The sequence below is a fragment of the Phoenix dactylifera genome, chromosome 3, assembly GCF_051530095.1.
Source record: "Phoenix dactylifera cultivar Ajwa chromosome 3, Ajwa_hap1_PhDact_Kaust_v1.1, whole genome shotgun sequence".
NCBI lineage: Eukaryota > Viridiplantae > Streptophyta > Magnoliopsida > Arecales > Arecaceae > Phoenix > Phoenix dactylifera.
The window spans coordinates 42,410,196-42,433,185 of record NC_143192.1 but is presented as its reverse complement, the minus strand read 5'-3'; the positions used below and the strand labels follow the sequence as shown (position 1 = coordinate 42,433,185).

Here is a 22,990-nt window from a genome sequence, read left to right as displayed (position 1 = left end):
TACGGAAATTATACAAAACCAATATTGCCAGCTTTGCAATTTTTGGGTTCCGTATCTGGACAGAGATGGGTTTCCACATATAGGCTTATTTCGGCTCATACTCCAACCCGATCGTTTTAGGCCCACAGAGGCCGTTAAGTAAAACCATCATCGGTCACTGGCCATTGGATCGCCCTCACACGCCGCTCGACGGCCTAGATTAGTATCTCATCAAAGAAGAAACCCTAGGTCCCTGATATCGCCGTCTCCTCTAAATATCGATATCCTCCTCCCCGTAACCTGCATTCGCTCCGCTCGCTCTTCCTCTCTCCCTACCATCTCTCTGTTTCCCGGCTGCCAACTTCCCATCCCAAAGATATTGCTGTGCCCGCTTCTTACGTGCAGCAAAAGCTCGTTTTCTCCTTCGCTCTCCACCATATTTTTCTTTGATCCGTTTATATAGCAGATAGTTGTATGGAGTGCCTAAATGATGAGCAGTCATTGGAAGGGATGCATCCAATCCATTGATTGGGTGTGATGATGCTCACTTTCGCATGAATAGGAAGATCTGATAGGCTTTCCTCCATTTTTCATCCTGTTGCACCTATATTATTTTTCTCTTTCCCCACTGCGTTTTTTAAAAAATTTCTATTTGTAATGTATTTTTATTTTATGGAGTCTGATCAATATGATATGTATAGTTTTATATGCAATAACAGCAGTGTGGATGATGAGAACATGAAAAAAATTACAGTTATCCCTGTCTGACAAGTTTACATGGATGCTGACAATGTTCGATCTGACACATCTCTGCTGTTTATTTTTGATTTTTTTTTCATATTTTTATGTTAACCGTAAACCATGCTTGAACTTTTATTTTTTTTGTTATTATGAATTTCCTTTTCAGTGTTGGTGAATGGCGTAGTGTGTGTTTTTTTTAATTTAATTTGTAATGCCAATGATGACAAGTTTAATGGCTGAAAGCAGGTTCTTTCACTTGCTTCTTGTTGAAAATTGCAAGAACTAGGACGGTCTGAGGCATAGATTTTCCGAATAAAAGAAATTGATATGTTTTAAAGAAATTTTGTTTTATAAAGAGAGGAGAAGTTTATATTTAAGCCTGTGATTGTTGATACTAACACCAACTATTCCAAACATTGATCCTGGAGTTATTTTTCTTCGTATATGGGATCAAGCAATCTCACCTTATGACCTGCATTGAGTACAGTACAGTCATGGAGTTGGCTATGGATTGTCTTTTTTGGTTCTGTTAAATTGTTTAGATTCTTCATTGAGGTTTTTCTGTTTTTGAAACCAGCGAAAGAGTCAGAATGAAAATAGAGAGAAATGAGGTCTGTGCACCTGTTGAAGACTTCTGCTATTGAAGAGCTTTGTAAGAATGGACCAAGAATATAAGATGATGCAAGCTCGCAAAGGATTTTATGCTGTAGGCTATAATTTGTTTTACTGTTTTAACTTGTTGCTCTAAACCTCTATTGGTATCTGAACTGCTTTTCCCCTGGTTGATGGTTTTGATCCTGCTTTTTTGTGGGAGAAATTTTAAACCTGTTTATTTTGATGCTAGAAGTAATAGGTAGTGCAGAAATATGTTTAAGAACCACCTCTTCACGACAAAGTTTCCCTCTAGAATCTAGCTATCATGACCAAGTCAGCTACTACAAAGTTTCCCTCTTTTTCTCTCTTGAATGCAAATCTTACATTCTTTGGCGAATTGAGATTGCATCTCTCTCTCTCTCTCTCCCCCCCCCTTCATCATGGAATTTTACTTCATGCTTCACTCTAGATAATGAAGATCAATAAGATTGCTTCTGGTTGCTTAATTGTTGGAATTGGAGAACAAACCTTGGCCATCCAAGATATAAAACAAGGAAGCCAGATGCTTGGAGAGAATGTTACAATCAAGCAGAGCCTGCCCCCCCATGTCTTTCTCCACAAGGGAATTATTTCATCTTTCTTACCTTCTGATAATGGCTGAATCTAGCCATGAAAAATTCTTGTCTATTTATTCCAAATAAAATGAAACGCATGTATTGTAGTATGAAACGTAATTGAACATAATGGAACAAGGCCAGATCTTCTCCCAAAATGAAAACGAGCAACTTCTCCAGACCCAATAAAGAGTAGGAAATTCACTTCTATGTTGCAACTTGGATTAATGGCCGCATCAGATGCCAGTGTCCAATGAGTTTGTGCTGTGGATGCGTACCTGTAACATAGTTTGATTGGATTTAAACAATGGGGTCTGGTGCTAGGCCTTGCTAAAGAAGCCATATGATATCAATACTCCAGTATGAACGAGCACACTGAGTGGATAATTTGGTGTTCCACCTGGATTAAAGCAGAGGCTCGTTACTTAGATCATTCCTATAGTTGTCTTGTTCTGAAACAAGAATGATGAGTAACACAATAGTTATGGAATGGCATTTGAACCTCATGATCTTATTAAACCTATTGTTGCTGTAGTGGAAAGAACGCTTAAACCTACATTGTGTTGTCTGGTCTACACCAATGCTGAAATGGAACGTAACCACAAAGAATAGCCATAACCATCAAATGTACTGTCATTTACCCATTATCCCTTGCTGCAAGCCTTTTCAAATGTATTCCCTCCCAATTTCCATCTACTTCCCTTCATCCACAATTCTTAGAAATTAGCCAAGATTTCATGGAGCCCTTTAGAGAATTTTAAAAAGAATTCTGACATGTTTTACAGTACTCTAGGTTTTAATTGACATTAAAACTTACAAAAACATAGAATTTAGCAAGTTGTGCATGTTTTTTTCAGAATAGTAGATTCACAATCTCCATTGTGAAAAAAATTTGATCAGTGCTTGCCATGAATGGCGATTTTGTTGCTTAGGAGATGTCTCCTGAAGTCAAAACAGCAGCAGAATTTTCCAGGGCATGAGAAAACATGTAACCTTGCAACAGAAGAAAAGTCATCACATTGTTAACGATCACAGATGGATTAATAAGGATGGCTGAAGTTCCCGACAACAGCATCAAGCAGATGAATCTGATTTCCTAGTCAAAACAATTTTCCACATCTGAAATTCGGCTATTTCTTGATGCTTCTCCTTTGACCAAATGTACATTTCACTGCAGTACATTGAATAATAACCTACCAACTATTTATTTTTTTCCGAATGCCGTTTCCCATCTAATTAAGAAATCTCTGAAGAAGATCCATCTAGCAATAATAATCAAAGTGTTTCTGTGCTGAAGAAAATACCACCTCATCGTCTCCGGCGAAATTAAATATATACAGATAACTTACATATTCAGCATTCCTAAGTTTTCACTCCCAGGGCAATGACATAAAGACAGAGTAACCAACCACCTAACATCAGCACACTACCCTTATGTTCATTAGATGCTGATCCTATGCTCCTCTGGAGCCATCATATTCCTCTAGGGGAACAAAAAAAGACTTGGCAGGGAAGAGAAAGATCAATCACAAAAACTGCTCTTTTCCCTACCCTAATTCTAAAAATCTAAGTCTCATCATAGTATTTACCTCACTTGATTGTGATATAGCGATTAGTTCCATGCTTAGCCCAATTGTCCTTGAGGTCCACTGGCTGCGAGAGATCGTGGCCCTCTGCTGCCAGCCGGCTGAGCAGCTTTCTGAATGCACCGCCGCTCATCTTGCGCCCTCCCACACGGGCATGCCGCTTGTTGGGCATTACCGGCAGCGGGTACATGGATAGTGTGGTGGTGCAGCAAGCCGACTGCCACCCTCCGTTCCCCCACTTGTAACACGGCTGGTATTTTCCTGTGCATGAGCAGACAGGCGTAGGCATTGTTGCTTCGTCAAAGGTGACCTGGTTCAGACCCAGATCCTGACCCTTCCACTCTTGATGCTTTGTCAGAGCTACCTGCTTGTTCAGATCATCCCCACCTCTGATTTCATTCCTCCACTCGCTGGCTGGCTTAGCAATAGTGACTTGCCTGTTCAAGTCTTCACCTCCACCCTTTCTACTCTTTCTCGGGGACTTTGAAGACTTTTTGGATGGAGAATTCTGGGCTTTGGTCTCTTTCCTTGGCCGTTTAGCCTTCCGGCCCTTTGCAATGCTCTCGGAAGCTGTTGAGATGGGAAATGCCTCAGTTATATGCATCTCTCTTGTGTGGTTGTAGGGAGCATCTGATAGTTGTGGTGGTGAGGGGTGAATATGCTGAAGGTGTTGCTGCTGGTGGCGGTGAATGTGTTTCGTCCCACGAGGAGCTGTGCACCCAGGAGGGCATGCGGATGCTCCGTTGCCATTCAAGCCATTCTCACGAGCATACTGAAGAGCTGCAATAGCATTGTCTCGTTCCATGATGGCATTATTCCGCTCGGCAATTGCAGCATCACGTTGGAGGATTGCCATGTCTCGTTCAGCCAAAGCAGCTTTCTTCTCAGCAAGGGCTATATTGCGTTCTTGAATAGCATTGTCACGCTCAGCCATGATGGCCATAATCTTTATAGTATGGTTCTCCTTTAGCTGATGTTGAGGCATCATCCACTATCATATCATGCAAAACAGAATGATCAGAAGTGCAATCTAACCATTAAAACAAGGGTGGGGTATGCTAGTACAGTGTTGTTACAGCAAATTGTATGCGAAGTGAAAAATTTTAGGTACCCAACGCGAGGGAGTAATGATCTGCAGGTTAGGTTTACTTTTCACAAAATCAAGTGATGCCAATACTTAAAAGGATTCACAACTCAAAACTGCAGCAACTCACACTCATGCTTACTGGGCTATTAACAATGAACAGAACTGAGCACATCTTTACATTTTAATGCAAAAAACTATAAAGAATTATGGATAACACTCCTAAAATTCATATCCTAAAAAAGTTGAGAGTCGCAAGGAAACAAAAAAATGGTCCAGAAAACACACCATTCTTGCACTCAAGAATACTTGCATCATTTATATAGCCACAAGTTTAGGTCTCATTTAATAACACCCTTGAATATGTTAGAGCACCATCATGAATTTCATGAAAACAAAAATCAGTAATTACACAAAATTAGACAAAAAATATCACATACATCAGAAGATCCAAAGTCATGATAAAACAACAATAAGTAAAGATTCTTGGACTTCTATTTGTCAAAATTTCCTTCAGGCAAGACAAGGGGAAAAAATAAAGGTCCTGGCATGCAGGTTCTAACTTAAACTGAAAACCTATAGAGATCATTAGAGAACATTGAGATACTTGACCCAGGTGGCCAGGTGCACAAGGCAAAAGCAAGCTTGAAAAGTGTAAGATCGGATTAAATTGTTTGAGAGGATAGGAAGACTTAACAAAAACTGAAATCAAGAAGGATATGAAGAAGAATACCGGATGTAGGACATGGACTTGGTAAGGAAAAAATACCAAGATATGCTTCATTAAATTGACCATACCTGAATGGGATAAGGCAGGCTGGTTACAAACTTAACAACTGAGATTATGAACAGATAGAGAAGAGAATAGGAAAAGAGAAGTTTGTGCTACGAGAACATTAGGGCATGGGCATTAGAATACTTTTTGGCCTGCAGTTTCAAGCTATAGTCATAGTTATACTCAATGACATGAGCACTAGAGCAGATAGTAAGGAAAAAAAAAAGAGTGATGCTGAAATATCACTTCTTGATATGGTCCGATAAAAAGCAAAGATGAATAGATATTTTTTCGTATATTTTCTTCATTACCTGTGCGTGCACTTGTTTATATTGATCTGTCTTGTGCCTCACGTTCTCCCTCTGCCCACCGTCATCCATATCTGCATTCACTTGCAGCAATAAACGTATAAAGCTTCTGATGCCTGTTGCAGGTTCTGGGTATTGTTCATTCAGCAACAAACTGCCAATTAGATAGTTGACAAGCTATGTTTATAAGAGAGAGACACACACAGAGAGTGAGAGAGAGCATCATTGGAGTAAAAACCGAAGAATGCTTTCAAGGAAAACTTATTAGCAAATGGAATAAAGAATTTCTGTGAAAAATGACTCGTGGGCTAAAGTTCAAGAGCTCACCATTTCAGTGAGAAGTCAAAGCTATGTTCCCCTTGAAAAGCAGATAAAAGTCTGACACAAAAAAATGCTTATGAGTAAAATTATTAACTCAAAATTGACTAATAAATAAACCAAGATAAACCACCCAATATGATTAATAAATTGTGCTTTTTTTATTGCCATTTTTCCTTAAGGAGATTGGAAGTCAAATACATCATGGGACAGGGAACAGAAGGGCAGCTTTGGTCAGATAAAGTCTTACTCAGTGTTTAGCAACCCATGGACTCTTAATTGAAAAAAAACATCTATGCACTATGAATAATCATAATAAACTCATAAGTTGCCATCATTGGTGTTCTCAGAGTTATATTATGGCGATCCTCATCTTACTAATATTAAACTCATTAGTTAACCCTATTGCTACAGGTTGATATCAATATCGGTTCCATTTAAAAAGAAAGATGGACTGCAATCCATTTTTTCCTTCTTTTTTTCGGGAGATGTTATTAGAATTTATCTCTTTGTCACTCCTAAGAAGCAGCTTAAATGTACCCAACAACTCTAGATTGGTCTCCACTGAAATTCTTTTCCCATATCATGCTTTTGCATTGTCACCTTAAGGCCTCTAGGAGGCTATCGCATATGCTGCTACAAATGTGGCATGGATGAAAAGAGGCTGCACCTAAACTTAATTAAGACATGGATGTGACTGACTTGCCAACTTAAAAAGGCTAATCATTGGGTATAATTAATATTAGATCAGATGGATAGGATAATATCTTTTCATCCATGTGGGAAATGAGACTGCAAGAGATTCACTAGGAAAGAATTTTATGCAATTAAGAATCTAAAGTACAGTTATGCTAGGTTTCTTATCTCGCCCAAATGGGGTTTCTAGACAAGGATGGCAACATGCATGCTCATGACCATATATACTGCAAATGATTATGAGAACTCGGTATATATTTCTGCATGATGTTAATCATTGGATGTTTTCCACTTGACTTCATCCTAGCCACTTTTGTTTGTCTAGCATATCCACATAAAGGTGAGGATCCACTAATTTCTGCCCCAGACTGTTTGAAATTAAGTTGAAATGGAATATGTGAGGTTAATGTCACAAGTGCACTTGGTCATTTGCAGGTGCCTTAGGTCTAAAAGTACTAGGTTTGCCTTGTTCTTTACAAAAAAAGCCTAAAGACCTAAGAATGACAGCATTGACTTAGATCAATTCATGCGAATGAGAGAGTGAAATGATCACTGCATAGATTTGGAACAGCCAGTCTGTGATAGATAGTATGGGGCCAATGACGCAAACCATGTTGTGGGAGAGTCATGCCACTCATGTTGATATTGAAAGAGGCAATTGTTGCAATAGTACATGAGAAGAGGATCAACTCTGAACAGGTCAGAAAGAACAAGTTTGATGTGCAAAAGAGATGACAATATGAGAAATAGGCTAGGCATGAGAACTGTAATGTGGTTAGAAGCAACTGTGGCAAACGACAAGCTGTGACTTGCAACTTAAAGGAGACAATGGAGATCAAACAAGGCAGTCCCAAGTAAGAAGGTCAGATGAATAAGGACTCATAAACCCAGTGCCAAATAGTTTTAATAAAGCTTGAAGAACGTGGTTATAAATTTAAATACAAATCGCATATGTGCTATATAGTACCAAGGAGGTGGCCACTTTTTCAAACCCTAATTGTTTCTTCATATATCACATCATTATCCAGGAAGATTATTCGCCATAATGATATCTTAGCATCTTTCAATAACATTTTACATTTGCTTCGATCTTAAAAGAGCAGATTTTTCCCATTTTTGTTTGTTTTTTTATCTAGCATAGTTAATGTTGTACATTAGCAATTCTCATGCACATTTTGCACAGTTTTGGGTGTTAGAATTTTGGGCGTTCAAAGTATGTTCATTTCCTTGTCCAGAGCAATTGGGAATATTTTAGAGAAAAAGAAAAGGTCTAAAAATGATTTCCTTGAATGTCCGTACTGCATTGTTCGATGTCACTATATGTGACGTAAGCCCTTAATTATTGCAGCCAGTGGGCAAGTTAGTCACTTGTTAGCACGATGCCAAGATTAAAATATATATTTTATACCCATTTTTGATTAATAACTTATCAAAACAATTTAAATAAGTGTTGTGCCAATCTGTGCCAAGTGATGAAACTGGGCCGATAGTATGTGCCAGCCAGCATGGCCCAGTGTTAGCATGGCACAGCAAAATATGCTTATCTTGTCCATCCTTTGCTATCAGGGACATAACTCTCATTTGGACATCATGGCATATAGCTTTCTCTGAACAAGCTTAGATAGAAACTATGATTTATTTAATGCTCAACTTACTGTGCATTTATAGAGAGTAGAAATGGAATATTAGTGACTCACTAGCAAACAGATTCATTGCATTGATTGCTGGGTTATCCCTCGCATTAAGTTTCTGTATAAAATTACAAATGCACTAAATTAATATCATATGTTGAATTGTCATTATCCATAATTGCTACTTTAGAGGGAGGTAATGGCTTATTTAGTCATTTCAAGCCAAATCCCACCAACTGAGGGACAACTTTGAAAGTCAACTTAGATGTTGGAGAGCAAGTTAAGTACAATCTCTTTGGTGAACCTATAGACAAATATAACGTTATGAGTTATGACCGTATCAACTATAAAGAAAATGAAATTTGAAATTAAAATCTTAAAAGTGAATGCTTTGTTTTCCTTTTTCTCAATACTGTTTTCTTTCTTTGTTTTTGACCCGGTTTAAGAAAAGCTATCACATAGCTAAGATTCTGCAAGATAGTTAGATATTGACTTGACTCTAGAGAAATGAAATTATTTAAATTCATGGAGCAGAGGCAAAAAGGTGTCTGAAACTATGAGAAAGGTACAGCATCAAAACATTAATAATTTAGGTTTTGGAAATTAGAGTGAGATTGTTACATAAACCCTCTCCAAGGTTGAACGGGATATTGCAAACAGGATATACCTCCAAGGTTGACTATCTCGAGGAAGAAATTCTGTATTTGGCATTGCAAATGAAGAACTTAAGTTCCTAAATTTAGTACATGGAATGATTTGCATCAGGTACTGTACCCACTTTAAAAACTCTATGGAATCTAAACCCGTCACCCACAATATGAGTGCCTCCTTATTATAATCTTTTGTGAGCACCCTTCCCCATTCACACACTTGAAGCTAATCCCAGACCTAAGTGCATGTAAAATGCCAGTGGTAGTGACCATGGGATTTAAATTTAAAACAAGATCAAAGAAAAATGGACAATAGGATCTAAAGTAGTCCTAGTAAGTTAAAAAATGTCACAAGATTCTTAATTCTTCTTACACAAAGTTACAGTATAATAAGTGAAATTTCAGAACAGATCGACATGAAGAAAGATTATAGAGAGTGCCAACGCAAAGTTTCTAATGCAGCCACATCAATATCATCAAAATGAGTTAAAAGTTTTATGGTTCATGTGGTAACTTCAGAATACACATGGGCAAACTTGCAATAATTATTAGCTTACAATTTAAAGACAGTTTCCATCTACACTTGTCTGTTTTTCATTGTTTACTACCCAGAGCTAATAAAGAAGATGACGATGCCGTTTTGACCAAAAAAAAAAAAAAGACGACGATGAATGTTAACCAGTCATTAGTTTTTGACACCCTACTCTCCAATGGTAGTATTAGCAATCTGATTTTTGAGCATTACAATCCAGAGAAAAGCCAACATTTTGCACACCTAATACTTTCTTACATGATATTCACTAAGAATCAACCCAATATGCACCAGATCGACAAGTTGTCAATTAAACTCTGTGTTGGATAAGTCAGCCCAAGTTAACGGGTTCACCTGCACTCCTATACAAGTACCAAGAACAATAGTCTGGTCCATCTCCAAGCAAATCGTTTAGCTCCCACATAGCTTTAAGGTGCCATCATTCCCAAAATCCCTAAAGATATTTACATGAATCTCTGCTACAAAAAGAAAAGGCCCATGCATTAATCAAACACCAACAACGTCTACTCCCGATTTAATCCAAACCACAACCACATGAGAACCAATGAATCAGATCCAAACAGCAGATAAATTGGAAGCCAACAACGCGGGATTCAACTCAAGTTTCATCGGGTCCAGAAAACGCATAAAAGGTCCGATTTTTTTACAACAATTAACCATACATGAAGTCATCAGAAAGCTAAACAAAAGACATGCGTAAAATCCAGCAAGGAAATCATAAGTTTCGATACAAATAGATAGATAGAGAAAAGAAGAGGGCTGAGGGAGAACTCTTACCTCCGGGAGACAAGAGGGGGGTGGGGGTGGGGGTGGGGGTGGGGTAATCAAGAGAAGAAGAAAAGAAAATACCCCAAATTTCCTTTCTTCCTCCCCTCCTCGTCGTCCTCTTCTTGGGATTAATACCTTGGGGAAAATTGCTCCTTTCCTTCTTCTTTTCTACTGTTACTTTCTTTTGTTTGCTTCCCTTCGCTAGTTCCGAGTCTCCTGACCCCTGGGGTCCGCTTACCCAGCTCTCTGACGAACTGGATTAACCCCAGGAGAAGGGTTTGAATGCCCGGAGATACCACTCCTTTGTCCCCCAAGTCCCCAACTCATTTCTTTCTTTTTTTTCCGGGGATGAGGAAGGAGGCAGGGGGCTAGGTTCTTAATAAGAAGAGGGAAAGGATTTCCAGGCCTTCCTCTTGGGTTCACTCTGGATGACTGGGTTCAGACGAAGCCTTCCATTCCCTTGGGACCAGAGTTTGGATACGGGCCTAGATGTTAGGGCATGGGAGATCTAGTAAAGATTATGGTAAGAGAGAGAAGGGGGAGGAGGAAGTCCATTGGTTGAGCCCTCATGCCTTAGGGTTAGGGTTCCAGCATGGTTTGATTGATTAATTAGGGGTAAAAAGAGAGGAATCTAGCTAAGTGAATGAACAGTTTGAAAATTTTGGTCAAATAATTTTATTTAGGTCAGAGAAGAATGAATATCTGAAACATGCTTTTTCTATTTTACTAAAATCCTTCAAAAGTATACTTTCTTTAACTTCTTTATTCTGGTGCCAAACAAATAAAAACTTTTGCTTCACAAAACAAAATTGATTACATGGATTTTATTCAAGTTTGTTTTAGCTTATTTTCGAATCAAGCATGCCTTAATGACCTTCTCTAGTTACACCAAGGAATTGTTTCAGGCATAAATCCCTACGAACCAGCCAAAAGAATATTTTTAATTTAAGGAGGAAAATGCAAAATCCATCATTTACACTCTTACAATCTCTTATGATTTTTTTCTTTTTTATTTCCTGCTCACGTTAAATAACCCTTATTTGATTGGGCTCTTTTGGTATTGAACACAGTCTTGATCATGTGTATATTTCTCTCGTTTATATGTTGCAATCAGTATGGTACCAGAGACTAAAGGAGCAATAGGAAATTCTCTGAGTGGTTTTCTTGATGAAGTTAATGTTCCTTGTCCCTATCCTCTCGATTTGTTTTTGGTAGCATATGTTGTTCAACTCTACTGAACATTCTTTCAATCCTTGTCCCAAGGCAATCTGAATCCTATTATCTGTAATGGTTGATAACTCTCATTATCAAGCAAGCAACAACTATTAATTTTACTTGAGGTCACATATTTATTATAACTATTACATACTCACCGTTAACAAGCCTTTTGGCTAGCATTTCTTTAATAGGTCCCAAGCGAACATCCAAATACTTGAAATTTTATCATGCAATAATCTCAAAAAATGATTTCATTTACTAAATTTAGGGTATGTTCGATATTGCTTTTGTTCTCTATTTTTGTTTTCAAAAATTCAGAAAGAAATGGACCAGACCGAGCAACCTATAGGATGAAACTTAGAGTCTTTTGATCTTTTGGAAGCAAAGATTGATGTCTTTCAAAAAGAGTGAAAATAAAAATAAGGAATGGTAGAAGTTTCATTGAAATACTATCTTCAACACTAATCCCTATGTAGAAAACTTCACTAATCTGCAAAGAAATATAAATATGGGAACAATTATGATTTCAAAAAAACCTTTGGGTTTATATTTCTTATTGCCAATGTGCCTAAACTAAGTTAGCCAGCATTCCTCTTCTTATGGGAGGTACCTAGAGATCAAAGCCGTCCAGCCCATCATTTTTTATAAGAGAAAAATTGCTTACCATGTTTTTCGGTAGCGACAGTTATCTTTAAACCTTACGACAAATGTGGTAATTGAAACATTTGTTTTGTTCTTCTATAGATGCATACTATTTAGACATGTAAGTGTGGAAAGCTTGGAAAAATTGAAAATTTTTCAATACGGTCTTCATCAGGGATAACTTACCATAGCTATGGCATCCCACATAATATTAGATATAAAGCAAGTCAATGGCAAAAGTATACATGACCATCATTTGCAATATATAACGCACGCAAAGTCAGAACTCCATTGTGCTGCATGCACAAAATTAAAACTCCTTATATAAATAATTTCTTGAAAAATTATCCTCTACCTTTTAGTTTTTACACTGATCTCATTTACAGTTCAAAGAGTCTATATATAACTATATTCTTAGAAATCCCCCCAAAAAAAAAGTCACATAAAAGGCTATTGCTAGGGTATTATGAAGGTTGCACCATGGTTACATTTCTCAAAATGCATCAAGGACAAATTGTAGTGTTTGAATTGTGACTAAGATATTGCTAGCAGGTCAAGAAATCAGGCTATTTATATTTTATTATTCTATAGTTAACTATTAGAATGGCATATATGAATTCATAACAACAATACGATGACCTTATAACTTTATAGTGTAATAGTTTTATTTGTATTTAAATGATATTGTTTTGAGTACAATTCTATTTAACTAGTGCAGTCTTCCTTTACCTACTATAATGTCCTGGATCTTCTTAAAAAATTTGATCTTTCGGCATGTCCATCAAATGACGGACTCTCATCCTTGATCATTATTCTCTCTCAACTTATGGGATTCTAGTTTTATTTTGTTTTCTTGAACTATGAATAATGATACTTGGATTTTTTTTTTTTCATTAATGGCCAAAAAATTACGTATAGTTGACTCTACATAACTAGAACAAATAATATTAGCATCTTGAAACAAATAAGAATGTTAGGAAATACCGATCAGAACTTTTGAATGTTGTCATTTTAAAAGGTCATAGCGTATGTGCAGTGGCTATAAATTTTTGAAGTTAAGCACAATATATTGCAAGATTAATTAAAGAACTGGTATTATTCTAGATTTGCAAAGTAATTAGTCCTTTACGGATGCTCCAAGTTTCTAATGCCATAAAGTACACGACAAGTAAAAGATAAGATGACAGTTGGAAACCATTCAACATGATGCAAACACCAATATCAGAACATGTATTTTTCTATCATATGGATTGTGATATAATCTTTTCACTGATGTAACTTGCTTGTCTCGACAATTTATTTATTTATTTATTTGTAAATCCCCAAACATTTTGGTGCTATAAGAAAAATGAATATCATGCTATAATGAGTTGCTGATGTCCATTACGAATTGCTTAATTTCATGTATCTTAGATATAAGAGAAAGAAAAGTTAATTAACCATAGTGCACATGATATTTACGCTTAGCTTGCCTTACTTGCTTTAGATAATCAAAACTAAATATATTGAATGACAATAGATGCTAAAGATATGCTAGCACTTAATCAAATGACATGGCATATACCATATCTTGCCTCCTTAAACCCTAGGTCCCACATGTATCACATGCAAGGCCGGCATTAAAAAGAAATTGGCATTGCTTTTGCATTGTATCGATAGGGCTCTTGCATTCTATTGATAAAGCTCTTGCATCGAAGTTATAATTGGTTCAAAAATAGTAATTGATATGGCCTAGATTTGGTCTACCTATTATGGGCCGACACATGGCTTAGTAGGAGGCCAATTTCAATGGAACTTTTATTTTCAAATTGATCTAGATAGGAAAAGCGAAGAGATAGTCTCACTCTCAAATTCGAATTTTAAAGAGTCCAACTCCGATGGAATAGGAACTCTTCATCCTAGGTATGTAAAAGACGGGTTATTCTACACACTTCTTTTTCTCTCGTTGTTTCCAATACTTTGTCTGACTTAGACATCAAAGTGCCCGACTGAAGCCCATTCGACAAGCTTTTTTTCTTCCTTTTGTGTATAGATCAGCATTTCTCTATAGTAGATTGACACTCTATCTTCTATAGTAAGTTGCTCGGCACACCCCAAGCTTCCTTTTGTGTGCAGTTTGCCTCGCAATCTCGGATTTTAAAGAGTCTAACTTTGTATAGAACATAAACTTTTCATTTATAAAAGGAGCTCAAGCTCCTAGGTATGTAGAAGATAAATTATTCTATGTTTTGCTCTCTTTTCTCTTGTTGTTCCCAATATCCTGTTTAACTTAGGTATCGTAGGGCATGAGCGGAGCTAATCCGCCGAGCTTTTTTTTTTAATATATATTAGCATCTCTCCATGGTAGATCAACACTCCATCCTCTACAACAGGTTGCTCGACACACCCCAAACTTCCACCATCATCGGATAGGATTTGGGCATCAATATTAACATGATGGCTTCAATCATTAATTCACGCTCTCTTAAAGTCATGTACGGAGCAATTGATTGTTCTTATAAGAGATGCATATCAATGGTTAAAGTTGATAAATTGTTGATTCTGTATTAAATAACAAGATACAACGAGGTTAAAGCATAACACATTTGTGACCAAACCTCAACCTTTTGGATGATGACACAACTTTCTACCGTTGCAATTTAGCTTATCAAGGATCACTATGAGGTACGTACCGGAAGATTACTAATTAGCCATTATGATATTTAATTTTTGTTTTTTTTCCAATTTTAGTTCCATTTCTTACTAAAAGAATAATTATGAAACCTAGGGTAAAAGCTATATAATCCATCAATCAGAAGAAAAAAATACCCCTCTATAATCTGGATTTTCATTATTAGTACAAACATAAGCTACAAAACCACTCTCACTAAAACCAGCCTCCATAATCCGCAGTTTGCAACCTTATAACCCGCATAAAATCCCTTTTAAAAAAACACAAACCCATTGGCGCCGGGGAAATCCAGTGTAATTGTAAATGAACGGTTACCAGACCCACAATCAAACACGAAAGAGCACGTGACCCGCTCAACTCCAACGTCATGCAAATCCTTCCATCCTTGCCGTTGCCAAAAGATAAGAACCAAACGGAAATCCCGAAAGGAAAGTTTTAAAGAGCTCTCCTCGACATCCACCGTTCATTCCGACGGCACGGATGCATCCCCCACCCTTTGGTGATCGATCCGTGTGCTTTTCTCTTCACCAATCACAGCTCGCCTTCCCCTCTCCCCCAAGATCCCCACTGCCCTCCTATAAATACTGCTTCCAGGTCGGGATCCTGCCATCATTCGAGTTCGGTTCCATTTCTCCCTCTTTGTCTCTCTTTCTCTCTCGCTCGCTCTCGTTTTCGAATTTGCCCGAGGTCTGTCGCGATGCCTGCCATCGGGAAGGCTCCGAAGCCGGCCGAGGAGAAGAGGCCCCGAGCCCCGAAGGTCGCGAAGGAGAAAAAGGCCAAGGTCTCCAAGCCTACTTCCCCGTCCCATCCCCCTTATTTCCAGGTAAAAAAATCCCGCCTTTTCCCTTCTTCTCGATCTCTCTCCGATCGTCTCCAGTTTCCAATTTGAAATTTTGGTTGTGAAAATTTTTTGATGGTGGTGTAGATGATCAAAGAAGCGCTTTTGGCATTGAACGAGAAGACTGGGTCGAGCCCCTACGCTATCGCCAAGTTCATGGAGGAGAAGCACAAGGGGGTCCTCCCGGCGAACTACAAGAAGATGCTGGCGATCCAGTTGAAGAACTTCGCCGGCAAGGGGAAGCTCGTGAAGGTCAAGGCCTCGTTCAAGCTGTCCGAGGCCGCGAAGAAGGATGAAAAGCCGGCGAAGAAGGAGAAGAAGCCGGCCAAGGCGCAGAAGCCCAAGGAGGCGTCTTCTGGTGCTACCAAGCGCAATGCTCCGTCCGCCGTTGCTGCAGCGAAGAGGAAGAAGCCTGCGGCCTCTTCCAAGGCTCCCAAGTCCCCCAAGAAGGCAGCAGGAGCTAAGAAGCCAAAGAAGGCGGCTCCGGCGAAGCCCAAGCAACCCAAATCCATTAAATCCCCTGCTGCGAAGAAGTCTAGGAAGACCACTGCCTGATGCTTCTAATTTTTGATATATTGTAAAAATTTTGGACTTAATTCTTCTGCTGTCGGTCTCTGTAAATCTCGCCTGCTATATATCTTTTCCCTTATGAATGAAATATAAGCAGTGCTTCCCTTCTTCTCTCCTATGGCAGGGCTCTTCCAAGATTCTATCATACTCCTATCATCTCATAGATTTTATATTATAATAGATTGATCGATATATTTTTTTTAGTTGCAAGACACGATGGTGGTTGGTTGGTGATGTTTCGAACTTTAGGAAATGTGATCAAACTGGGTTCTCTTGTAATGGGGGGGCTGTCACATTTTTTTTTCTTCAAGGGTGGAAAGGGAGTGTTGATAGTGGTTAGTCCGATGGCTATTTGTGTACAACGTATCTGACCGTCTTTATTCGCTTGGTGAATGTTTTAGAGAGCATGCAATCTGCTGTCACTTTCTAAAATTGGAAGAACAGCATTAGGTGTGGTCTGTATCTCAACTCTGTCATGGTGGTGCAGTGCTGATTTTTTTAAATTATTTTTTTAAAATTAGAAAAATTATTAGATAGACCAAATCTAGTGGACCAATCCAAATTTTGGGGCATGTGTATTTCTATCGTGAAATAGTTTAAATGCAAGGGAGAGGGGGAGGGGGGAGGTAATATAACGGGTGACTATTGGTTTGGTTCATTGGATGTGGTGCATCTACTAATTTGGCCGGTCCAAGAGGAACTGGGATTTGTTGTACCTTGAATATGACAGTCTTGTAAACTTGAATAAGTCAACCATGCTGCAGGCAAGCTTGAAAACATAATTTACTAGTGTTTGTTTTAATAACTTGGTCTAATCATCCAAGCATTACATATGTGGTTTAGTGGTTATTGTTTTCCGGTACAGGTTTACTGGTTGTTGTTACTAATTTTAACTTTTAACCAGGTTTATTTGGTACCTAGAGTAGTTTCCAACTGTTCATGCATCGTAAGCTGTGTGGTTAAGTCCTGAACTGGTTATTTGACGGAAGGTACTGATTTTGGTTTATCAAAAATAATCATGACTGCATATATGAGGTTAACGTGCAGTTCTTATTAGAAAAGGGAATTAAAGATGTAGAACCATCCCTTTTTTCTTCTTCTTGTTTTCTTTTTTTGATTCGTTCTGAATCTAGGATCCGTGGAGTAAGGAACACTCTTGGTTAAGGTAGTACTGAGAATACCTATGACTCAAGGTCGGAGATCTATATGTACTTAATTATTTAAAATCAAATTTCTGGAGGTGTATCATCAAGGAATAATTATCACTAGAGCAAGCCCAAGTTCACGAGATCTTACGAAATGTTAGTTTTTTTTTTCCTCTCTATCTGATCAGCATGTGTGGAATACTGGAATTGTTTGTGAACCATGAGTTGGCAAGAACAGTGACGGAAGATAGTAGTAAGATGGGCCTGGCAAACAACTCGATTTTTGTGTTAGTTTCTAGTTCTTCATGGCATCCTTCCATTTTGCGCTCCAAATACTGGTGAATCGATGCTCTCAACCGGCAAAAGGTTGTATCTGCCTTCTTATGTTAGTGACTCTTAAAAGGGTGTTGGTTGCAATTCTTCACAATTACTAATCTGTTCCCATTCGAGTTTCGCATCTCCTCTTTGTGCCTTTGTCCACTTTGGTACAGGGTTGCCTGTGATACCGTTAGAATTTTTTTTTTTTTTGGTACATCGGCTGCTCACACTAAGCTCGCGTAAACACAACCAGCTAAATCAATGAAAAGAAGACTATACAGTGGCAGAGGGACAGAAACATGTCGAGTTCAAAGATTCTCTTCAGAATGTTGGGCAGCAAATGAGACGATTCAATCAGCAGCTCTGTTCGTCTCACGAAACACATGCACGATCTGAAAAGTACAATACTCTTTCAGCAGCAGCTGAATGCCGCCATCCGAATCTCTCCAGTTGGAATCAATGGTGAGTGATTGAACTAGAGAGAAAAAGCATCATATGAGAGTAGCTTGAATGGATGGTAAATGCTTTAACAGGACAAGACACGGATAGAGACTTAGAGAGATTCCAAACTCCATATTCTATGATCAAGAATGAACATCTAGAAACAAAAACTCTTTTATCAGGCTTAGGATGAGGTTGACGAGTTATGGGCATACAAAGGAGGTCTGTTGGGCCGACCAGCCCACGAGTTGGATTGATAGTTTGGAACTGCTGAATGGGAATATTTATTTTAGTCGGAATATACAGCTCGTATCACGTAATGAGTAACTGTGTTTTGTGGAAAGGGTTTCAGGTCTTCACCCAAGGTGACGGTAATCCAAACAACGAAAGGAGATGTGAGGATCCGTGTGGGCGTGTGTTTAGTCCCACATCGATTATTCACTGGGTAGATCTTGGGTACTTATACAGGATTAAAGAACCCAAATAATACCTTCCGGCTAGCCATTTTGGATGAGGTTCTGGGTTGTTACAAATGGTATCAGAGCGGACCCGGCCCATAACCTATGTGGACTAGGGGACACTGCAGCACGGATCTATTGGGGTTGACCACGGACCGATCGTGGTGTTTGTGATTAGATTTGAATGGATTTGAACCCTTAGCCTGACGAGGACGTCAGGACTTGAACGGGGGGAGTATGTAAGGATCCGTGCGGGCGTGTATTAAGTCCCACATCGGTTATTCGCTGGGTAGATCTTGGGTACTTATACAGGATCAAGGAACTCAAATAATACCTTCCGGCTAGCCATTTTGGATGAGGTTCTGGATTGTTACCGGAGATTAAGGGGGCAGGGCTCAGCTGCCATGTACCTCCTCTCCTATCCCCCACCCCTGCATGCTGTACCGTTCTCCCTCCCTCCCAAGTTCGTATGGGGTGGCGGGTCTAAATGACACCCCCTTGATCTTCCCTCAGTTGCAGTTGCTTGGATAAAATTTTCACTCTCGACTATCTCTATCTAATAAAGTATGTCTCCGTTTAAGTGGCTTACTTTTTCGCTAATGAAGTTAGTTTTGGTTGGTTATGCATACATGCATGCGTATACATATATTCGTATATAACACCTGCATAAATTATCATCTACCACATATATAAATGATTTTTAAATCCACACGAAAATGCTTCTTTAGTAGATTTCGCATTAGTTTTTTTGGGGATGCATTGCCTCTCAAGAGTAATGGAGATATTATAGGCTCATTCTTCGTGGGTAAATATCATAAAAAAATTGGTCATTTTTTTTTTTTTTGACCAACTTACTCATATTTTTATGTTTTTTAGATGGATATATAAGTTATTTTTTCATAAGCTGTTTTTACCCATTAAATAGGGAGAAAGTTTTACCAAGGAGGCGGCTAAGTTATTTTTCCATCAGCTGAAAAAATAAATTTTTATTTTGCTCCTAAAATATTCTTAACCCAATAATAATATAATATAATATAATATAATATAACTATATTATAAAATAAAATAATATATAATATATAATATAATGTATATACTCTATGTTATATTTATATTCATATATTATACTATATATAATATAATACAAAAATATAATAATTATATTATACTATATAATAGATAATAATATAATATAATCTATCTATATAATATTATTATTTATTATAATATACATTAAATAATAATATATATTATATATAATTATATTTTTGCAATAAGGGGTATTATGGGAAATATGGATATATCTCAGCAAATTATCGGGAAAGGTGCTAACATAAAAATATATAGATAATAGATTCTAAAGTTATTTTCTAATATTTAAAAAAATATAAATAAATTATTTTTATCTAAATATTATTTAAAATATATTTATCCCAAAAAATGTGGATTCCGGATAAGAACGGATCCTTCGGGTAACTGACAACTCCTGAAAAATGGGACAGTTTTAAAAGTATTTGATTAGACGGAACTCATTAAGACCCGTCATGACCTTTTTCTTTTTTTTTGTCTTACCTTTCAAGACTCGCAGGCAAGTGGTAACGGCACCGTCGCCCAGCTTGGTCTTCACGCAATAAAATAATAAATTAAAATAATAGAGATGTAAACTACGGATTAAGTAACGGCAAAATTTTTGAGCAACGTTTAAAATAATGACCCGAATAGCGTTGTAAAGGGCGTTATGGCGAACAATTATGTTTCCCTCCTCCTCCTCCTCCTCCTTCTTCTTCTTCTTTCTTTTCTTTTCTTTTCTTTTCTTTTTTTTTTTTTTTTTTTGAAAACGGATATTTCATAAAGAAAGTCAAAATACAACAACTCACGGAGAGCATGTGGAAGCTCCCCCTCCCCTCTCCACAGAGTGTACTCTGAGTGGTGGGCCGCATAGGTCGCCACCCAGTCGGCCGCCCCATTAGCTTCCCTAAATACATGCTTAACCAAAAAAGCCCTCCCATCTCCCATCATCATCCGAATATCACGGATCAAGGGTGGTCTGTACCATCAGCTGTCTCCCTAATTATGTTTCCCTTTTGGCTCTATGTAAAATAACAATAAAGGATAAAACTTAATGAATAGGATTTAAACAAATAATGCTACTCTCATGCAGGTAACTAGTTTTATTAAATTTTTTTATTAACAACTAATGATAGCTACTGTTTGATGACGTGGTAAAAATGTAATAATTTGTTCACGTGGGGCCCATGTGCAGTAACTGAATCCACACAGCAGATGCCACGTCAGCAGATAGCAGTCAAAGAGTTTTGAGGTGGGACAGAAGCGCAGGTATTGATTCCCGGAGGATCTCATAAGACATTCTCAAAGCAAATGACAGCTTAATTTAGATAATATTTTATAAATTTAAAGACAAAGCTCTACACAAATCAAACAAACAACAAAAACAATATTTTATTTTAATCTTCAGCAAAGAGAAAAAAATAAAACAAAAGGCTCAAAATAAAAATAATTCTGTGGAGTGATTGATTAAAACCCTATTTGATTTTGATGAGATCAAAGCAATTGAGTATATTTCTTGTTTACTAATGAATTCAATTAAGTGTTTCAGTGAAAATCTTGTCTAAGTGTCTCAAGACTTGGTTCATAATTTTTGGATAAGTTAAGAAGACAGCTTGAACCAAAGTCTGAGACTCGAGTCGACTCCAGAGTATCACGAGTCGACTCCAAGCGTATCAAGTTCACTGGCACGGGCTCGAGTCGACTCCAGATCTGTACGAGTCGACTCCGACTGAGAACAGACAGAAGAACAGAAAGCTTCAACTCAGAACCTGTCAACGAGTTGACTCCCAAAGTGCGCGAGTCGACTCCGATGTTCACCGAGTCGACTCCAGGATAGTAAGAGTCGACTCCAAGAGGAACACAAAGAAAAAGTCAGAGAGCAGTTTTCGGGTCTGAGATTCGAGTCGACTCCAGTGAAACGCGAGTCGACTCCGATGGATGGTAAGTCGACTCCAAAGAAGGTGAGAGTCGACTCTCAGAGGAACACAAGAAAAAGTCAGAGAGCAATTTTCGGACTCTGAGATTCGAGTCGACTCCCGCAATATGCGAGTCGACTCCAAGACTCCGCGACCATCAACAGACAGAAGACCAAGTTACTGCCTCTGAGATTCGAGTCGACTCCCAGACAGCTCGAGTCGACTCCAAGACAGCTTCACATCAACAAGGCAGAAGATCAAGTTTCGGAAACTGAGAGCCGAGTCGACTCCGAGGAAGTTCGAGTCGACTCCAAGATTGGACGAGCCAAAAGACAGAGAATCGGGAGTTCGGGCTCTGAGATTCGAGTCGACTCCCAGGACAGTCGAGTCGACTCGAGTGGATCAAATTCAAAATTGGATCCACGGACTTCAGTGGATGAGCCGACTCCGAAATTGCTAAGTCAGCTCCAGAAGTTGGCGAGTCGACTTCAGGTCAAGACGAGTCGACTCCCAGTCGTGAAGGCAACTTTAATTCAAATCTGGAACAGTTGCCGAGTCGACTCCGGAAAAGCTTGAGTCGACTCCCGCTACAGCCGAGTCGACTCCTGATCGCGCGAGTCGACTCTAACCCACCAACGGACACATTGTCAGGCTGCGCAGAGTGTGCAGAACGGGCAGAAAAAGCTCTCTAACGGCTAGTTTCCGTGGGGGTTGGTTTAAATAGCCACAGAAGACTGTAGCAAGGCAGAGAAGAACCATTCCACTCCAACTAATCAAGCATTCAAGCTCTGCAACGTGTTCTTCAACGAAAAAGAGGAAGATCTGCATTTACTGCATCCACCTACATCTTCCCAGCAATTAAAGCCTTCTCCTCCTGCATTCAAGTCGACTACTCACTCAAGAGGAGACCAGAAGTTTAAGAAGCCATTCCTCTTCTCCAACCTAAAAACGTTTGAGGCTTCTTAACTTCATTTATTGTTCATATTGTCTTTTATCTGCTTTTGAGAAGCTGTATTTTTCTGTTTCTTCTTTTTATTTACACATTGTATTTGCTTGGTTCAATCGGGGGATTGAATCAAGGGGATTGAGGTTGGTTGGTGAGCCGAGTGTAAAACCAACGTGTGTAAGGGTTCGATTGTGATCCCGAGAAAACAATCGGGGTGGTTCTAGTCGGTGAGCCTGGAAAAACCGACCGAGTTCGTTGTGAGCTCGTAAAACAACAAGTTTGGTTGTGAGCTTGGAAAACAACCGGCTGTAATCCAAGGGGGTTATAGTGAATTCCCAAGTGAGACTTGGGGAGTGGACGTAGGAGCAAGGGTTAGCTCCGAACCACTATAAAACTTGGTGTTTGTGATTGCGTGTCTCTATTCTTCTTCCTTTCATATCACTCACAGCACATAGTAATTAA

At 38.6% G+C, this 22,990-nt stretch overlaps 2 protein-coding genes and 2 non-coding genes across 17 annotated transcripts; 3 read left to right on the top strand and 1 right to left on the bottom strand.

Annotated features, from left to right (window-relative positions):
• The first annotated feature begins 698 nt into the window (after positions 1-698).
• On the top strand, positions 699-789 carry LOC113462082 (small nucleolar RNA R38). The gene has a single exon (XR_003384305.3). It is a non-coding gene; the product is annotated as a small nucleolar RNA R38 (small nucleolar RNA).
• Positions 790-933: 144 nt separating this feature from the next.
• Positions 934-1,019, top strand: LOC113462087 (small nucleolar RNA snoR20a). Its single transcript, XR_003384308.1, has one exon. It is a non-coding gene; the product is annotated as a small nucleolar RNA snoR20a (small nucleolar RNA).
• A 2,201-nt stretch (positions 1,020-3,220) lies between these two features.
• Positions 3,221-10,884, bottom strand: LOC103699691 (barley B recombinant-like protein D). Of its 14 annotated transcripts, none has more exons than XM_088718476.2 (5): positions 10,307-10,884; positions 9,863-9,984; positions 6,009-6,059; positions 5,685-5,835; positions 3,221-4,505 (listed from the first exon to the last, which is right to left on the bottom strand). In XM_088718476.2, exons 4-5 carry the CDS (start codon positions 5,751-5,753, stop codon positions 3,519-3,521), a joined length of 1,056 nt encoding a protein of 351 aa, XP_088574602.2. In that variant the 5' UTR covers positions 5,754-5,835; positions 6,009-6,059; positions 9,863-9,984; positions 10,307-10,884; the 3' UTR covers positions 3,221-3,518. The 14 variants fall into 14 exon arrangements, with proteins under 14 accessions (XP_088574602.2, XP_088574603.2, XP_088574600.2 ...); XM_088718477.2 differs by having other exon boundaries at positions 10,379-10,884; XM_088718474.2 differs by having other exon boundaries at positions 5,685-5,809; positions 10,307-10,883.
• Positions 10,885-15,427: 4,543 nt separating this feature from the next.
• On the top strand, positions 15,428-16,352 carry LOC103699681 (uncharacterized). The gene is made up of 2 exons (XM_008781686.6): positions 15,428-15,651; positions 15,754-16,352. Exons 1-2 carry the CDS (start codon positions 15,526-15,528, stop codon positions 16,219-16,221), a joined length of 594 nt encoding a protein of 197 aa, XP_008779908.4. The 5' UTR covers positions 15,428-15,525; the 3' UTR covers positions 16,222-16,352.
• Positions 16,353-22,990: the final 6,638 nt, after the last annotated feature.

Excerpts from the sequence above, each read along its gene's own strand:
- LOC103699691 (XM_088718476.2), bottom strand. The coding sequence starts at position 5,753 with ATGGATGACGGTGGGCAGAGGGAGAACGTGAGGCACAAGACAGATCAA. Across the intron at positions 4,506-5,684 it reads ATAAACAAGTGCACGCACAG|TGGATGATGCCTCAACATCA; the intron begins GTAATGAAGAAA and ends ATGATATGATAG.
- LOC103699681 (XM_008781686.6), top strand. The coding sequence starts at position 15,526 with ATGCCTGCCATCGGGAAGGCTCCGAAGCCGGCCGAGGAGAAGAGGCCC. Across the intron at positions 15,652-15,753 it reads CCCATCCCCCTTATTTCCAG|ATGATCAAAGAAGCGCTTTT; the intron begins GTAAAAAAATCC and ends ATGGTGGTGTAG.